This window comes from Eimeria tenella, genomic scaffold, assembly GCF_000499545.2.
Source record: "Eimeria tenella Houghton genomic scaffold, Eth_scaff529, whole genome shotgun sequence".
Taxonomy (NCBI): domain Eukaryota; phylum Apicomplexa; class Conoidasida; order Eucoccidiorida; family Eimeriidae; genus Eimeria; species Eimeria tenella.
In genome coordinates, this window is record NW_013545666.1 from 1 (window position 1) to 5,000 (window position 5,000).

The following is a 5,000-nucleotide window of genomic DNA, read 5'->3' on the forward strand; positions in this document are numbered from 1 at the left end:
TAATAAATGGATTTACTGTTCTGCTGCCACTCGGCGTTGCACTTTGCTTCGAGCTGCTGCAGCGTTTGTTCGTGCTGCAGCAAAAACTTTCTTTGTTGAAATTCAATTTGAGAGCAGCAGCATCTTCGTCTTCTCCTGCTGCTGCGCTGCTGCTGCTGCTGCTGCTGCTGCTGCTGCTGCGCAGCAGCGACAGCCGCTCTATGTGCTGCTCCAGCGTCGCGTCAACAGCAGCAAACTCCCGCCTTGCTGCCAGCAGCAAATCTGAAAAGTGCCTCACCTGCGCCCGTGCTGCTGCTGCTGCTGCTGCGCCTTGCGCTGCTGCTGCTCCTCCTGCTGCTCCTGCTGCAGCAGGCCGGATGGAAGGCAGCAGCAGCTCCGCTGCGTCCAAGTTTGCTGCTATGCGGCGCCGAATCTCCAGCAGCTTGTCAGGGTCAGTGCTGCTGCTGCTGCTGCTGCTGCTGTGGAGAGAAGCAGCAGTTGAGCCAGAGCGCGGCGAGTCGACAGTCCAGGAGGGCTCTGCGTCGGCGTTGCTGCTGCTGCTGCTGCTGCTGGGGCGCTGCTGCAGCTGCTGCTGCTGCTGCAGGGAGGTGTAGCTGCTGCTGCTGCTGCTGCTGCTCTTCGCTGCTCGCAGTGTACATACAGCTCGCGTCAGCAACGCCAAATCTGTCTCTGCAGCTCTTAGCAGTTGTTTGAAGCGGCTGCGAGAGTTCGACATAGCGAGGGTTTAGGGTTTAGGGTTTAGGGTTTAGGGTTTAGGGTTTAGGGTTTGCGGTCCTTTGCGTGGTGGCAGGGAAAGCAAGCTAAACCCTAAACCCTAAACCCTAAACCCTGAAGAAGAAAGTAAGCAGCACCTCGCGTTGACCTTAAAAAATACAAAAGAAATCTAGGGTTTCGGGTCTAAGATTCACTTTCACTTTTTAGTGTTTAGGGTTTAGGGTTTAGGGTCTAGGGTTTAAGGTTTAGGGTTTGGCGCTGCGAGTCCGCCGCGGCTGCAGCCCCCAGCAAAGTTCTTGCGAAGTAGCTTTTAGGAATGAGTTTTAACTGTTAAACTATTTTGGAAACTTAGGATTTAGGGTTTAGGGTTTAGGGTTTAGGGTTTGGGGTTTAGGGTTTAGGGTTTAGGGTCGCTAGCTGTCCAGACACTCCAGCTGCTGCTCTAGTGCATGTCTGTCTCTCTCGTAAACCCTCAAAAGGAAATCCCAATAAAGTTTGTTGCAAACAAAACACAAAGTTTGTAGCAAGGGTTTAGGGTTTAGGGTTTAGGGTTCAGGGTTTAGTTTTAGGGTTTGGGAAGATGACTGCCGCGCTGAAGAAAATGGAGGAGCTGGACCTCAGCTACGCTGTACGTACACCTCACGGGGTTTCAAAGAAACAGAAAGAAATTAAAATTAAAATAAAAAATAAAATCAAAATATATTAAAATTAAAATAAATAAATAAACAAACAAAAATAAACCCATTTCGAATTATCTTCGGAGCGCCCATGCCTCCAGACGCAACTACTTCTTTTCCCGGGTCGCTCATTTAGGGTTTAGGGTTTAGGGTTTAGGGTTTGGGTAGTTTTTGTAACAGCATATTCTTTTTGAGCTGTTGAGGGTTTAGAACTGTCCCTAAACCCTCAGCCCCCCATCAGAAGCTCATTAATAAATATAATTAATTAATTTATTTATTTATTTATTTATTATTTATGTATTTGTTTATTATTTATTTATTTATTTATTTATTTATTTGTTTAGGAGGTGGAGCGGCTGACTGCAGCAATGCGGAAAAAGGAATTTGGAAATTTAATTAAAAATTATGTCGAAGAAATAAGTGACCCATCTTTCAGAGAAGTGAGCAGCTCTGGGGTGTACGTACACCTCAAACTGTGCGCGCTGAGGTGTACGTGAACCGGGTGTACGTACACCTGAAAACGCAGCGCAAACACGAAAAATAAAAGAAGCTTCGCGCACAAGTTCCGGGTCCAAGTGCTTATTAAAAGGAAGTTTAAATGAAATGATTTAAAATCTTTTATTCCGAAAATAAACACTTTTAATTTTTGTCTTTTAAACTTCTTTTTAATGCGCGGCCGGCGGCGGGTCACAGCTGTCGGGTGTACGTACAGCTCGAACTGCAGTTTCGGAGAAAACGCGAAAATTCAAAAACAGCAAAATCGACAGAAATTAGAAAGCAAAAGAGTTTTAAAAATGAATTATTTTGTTTCTTTTTAAGGGCTAGCAGCTGCTGCTTTTATTTAAATTTTTCGCTTTTTCCACTTTTCAAATTTCCGGTTTTGAGGTGTATGTACACCTCAAAACCGCGGAGCTGCAGGTACACCCCAGCTGCGCGTGAAACCATTTACAAATTAAAACGAATTTAGAAATCATTTTTGAAATAAGTGAAAGAATAATTTGAAATAAAATGCAGTTGCATAACTGATCAAGCAGTAGAAACTCCCAAACCAAAAAACCTGCTGCTGCTGCTGCTGCTGCTGCTTGGAGCAGCAGCAGCGGCTGCTGCTGCTGCTGTCCTAGCAGCAAACGGAGAAATAAACAAATAAAAATTTTAAAATGTATTGTTTGTTTTTATTTATTCTTTTTAGGAACAAGATGAATATTTGCTGCAACTGGAAAGTCAAGGAGAAGCTCCGAAAGGCACAGCGCTTTTCAGGCCGCAGCCAGGTGAGGTGTACATGCGCCTGAAATAAATTCAAAAATAATGAACAAAAAGATTGAATTTCATTTTTATTTAATTTTTTGTTCAGTGACAAGTTTAAGCTCTTGTTTTCGCTTTATCTTTGATCATTTTTAATTCTTTTTTGTTTGTTAATTTAATTCTTTTCGTTTATTTATTCACTTTTTCGTTTACTTGTCCATTTATTTTTTGTTTGTCTGCTTGTTTAGTCATTTATAAGTTATTTGTCTACTCTTTATTTATTTACATATTCATTTGCTTCCTTATCATTCATTTATTAATTTTTTAACGCATTTAAATATTCATATAATTAGTTATTAATCAATATTTACTACTTATATACTTATTCATTTATTTATTTTATTTATTTATTTGCAGCTTTATGCGTTTCAAGTTATCTGGTTTACTCCTCGGGGGTTTTGCAGCCTTTTTATTTTAACATTTGTTCTTTGGGAGCTGTCTGTACACCTGAAATAAAGGCAAACGGGTCAAATGAATTTAAAAAAGAAAAAAATAAAAGTAAAAATGAAAAAAATGAAAATGAAAAAAATGAAAGAAATGAAAAGGAAAAAAATATCCAAAAAGAAGGAATTCAGGTGTCTCTACCCTTCCTCGCCGCGCCGCCAAAACCCACTCGAGGAAAAGGTCAAAACAAATTAATTAATTATTTAATTAATTCATTAATAATTAGTCAATTTAATTAACCAGTTAATTAATTAATTAATTAATTAATCAATTAATTATTTAGTTTAATCAACCAATTAATTAATTAACTCATTATTTATTTCTCTATTTACATGTTTGTCTTTCGCATTTCTGTCTTTAATGCATTTGAATTCAAAAAATAATTTCAAATTAAAACAACAAAATTCAATTTTGAAAAAGAATTCTTTTCCACAAATTGGGTCTAAATGTTTTCATTTGAATTATTAAAAAAAAATTCAAAAATCAATTCTAAAAGAACAATTTTAAAAAATAATCCTATAAAAAGAATTTAAGTAAAGAATTTCATAAAAGAAATTGGGAAATTTGCGTTTTTTCTAAATTTTGAAAAATTAAATTTTGGAATTTATTTAATTTGAGGTTAAATTAGGTTTTGAAAAGGAATTTAAAAGACTAAAAAGGTTAAAATTAACTCAAAATTAATTTAAATTGAATTTAAATTTGACTTAAATTCAATTTTAATCTAATTTTAATGAATTTAAAACCTTTTTATTTCAAATTTAAATAAAAATGATTTATTTTGAACTTTCAAATTCAGATGGTTCTTCTTGTCTCGCCACTGACGTGTGCGTACACCCCAAAACAGTGGATCATATAAGAGGTAATTTAAATTCTAAATAAATAAATATATAAATAAATAAATTAATTAATTAATAATTAACAATTTAATTAATTTAACTAATTAATTAATTAGTAATTTAATTAATTAAATTAATTAATTAATTAATTAGCTAATTAGTTGGTTAATTGGCCAGTTAGTTCATCGATTAGTAATTTACTCTTTTATTCATGAACTTCAAATTTAAGTAATTGCCACATAAAGCCTATTAATTAATTAATTAATTAATCTATTTCTTTACTTATTTATTTATCTATTAATTTATTTATTCATCTATTTATTTATTTATTTATGTATTTATTTTATTTATTTACAGCTCATCCTTCTTTGCTTTCGGCGCTGCTGGACCGAGCTGTCGATACACTCGAAAAAGACTTCTTCAAGGGAGAAAAAATCTCAAAAGGTGAAAATCGAAAGAACTAAAACGAATAAATAAATAAATAAATAATAAATAAATAAATAAATAAATAAATAATTGCAAGCTTAAAGAAGTAAATAAATGCTTGATTAACTCATTGGTCGAAGAAATAATTAAAAAAGAAATAAATCAAACTAAGCAATTACAAGACTCAAAACAAAAAAATAAATAAATTCGTTTAATTGGCTTTTAAGTTTACAAATTTTATTTTTTGATAATAAATAAACAATAAAAAGATCCAACTAGACAAGCTAATGAATGAGCGAATTAACTAATTAGTTAGTTAATTGATTAATTAGCTAGTTAGTTAATTAATTAATTAATTTATTAATTAGTTAATTAATTAACTGATCAATTAATCAATTAATTAATTAATTAATGAATCAGTTAATGGATTGAGTAATCGTTTTATTTATTTATCTATTTATTTATTTGTAATTGCAGATTATCGTTTATTAAAGAAAAACTGTTATGGCAAAATTCTTTGAGCTAATGATTTTGTTAATTAATTATTATTTATTTATTTGTTTATTTATTTATTTTTAATTACAGATTATCGTTTATTAAA

At 33.8% G+C, this 5,000-nt stretch overlaps 2 protein-coding genes across 2 annotated transcripts in view; one reads left to right on the plus strand and one right to left on the minus strand.

Moving 5' to 3' along the window:
- Nucleotides 1-16: 16 nt before the first annotated feature.
- On the minus strand, nt 17-715 carry ETH_00022220 (uncharacterized protein; the record flags this gene model as incomplete). Its single annotated transcript, XM_013380347.1, has 1 exon — nt 17-715. A coding segment is annotated over one exon (699 nt), but the record flags the coding sequence as incomplete, so codon positions are not given.
- A 579-nt stretch (nt 716-1,294) lies between these two features.
- Nucleotides 1,295-5,000, plus strand: part of ETH_00022225 (uncharacterized protein) — a gene marked incomplete at both ends in the record, with an annotated part of 4,424 nt that continues 718 nt past the window's right edge. The window contains 5 exons of the mRNA XM_013380348.1: nt 1,295-1,342; nt 1,736-1,831; nt 2,581-2,659; nt 3,934-3,996; nt 4,331-4,417. Of these exons, the coding sequence (XP_013235802.1) occupies nt 1,295-1,342; nt 1,736-1,831; nt 2,581-2,659; nt 3,934-3,996; nt 4,331-4,417 (373 nt within the window). The remainder of the gene's footprint in view (nt 1,343-1,735; nt 1,832-2,580; nt 2,660-3,933; nt 3,997-4,330; nt 4,418-5,000) is intronic.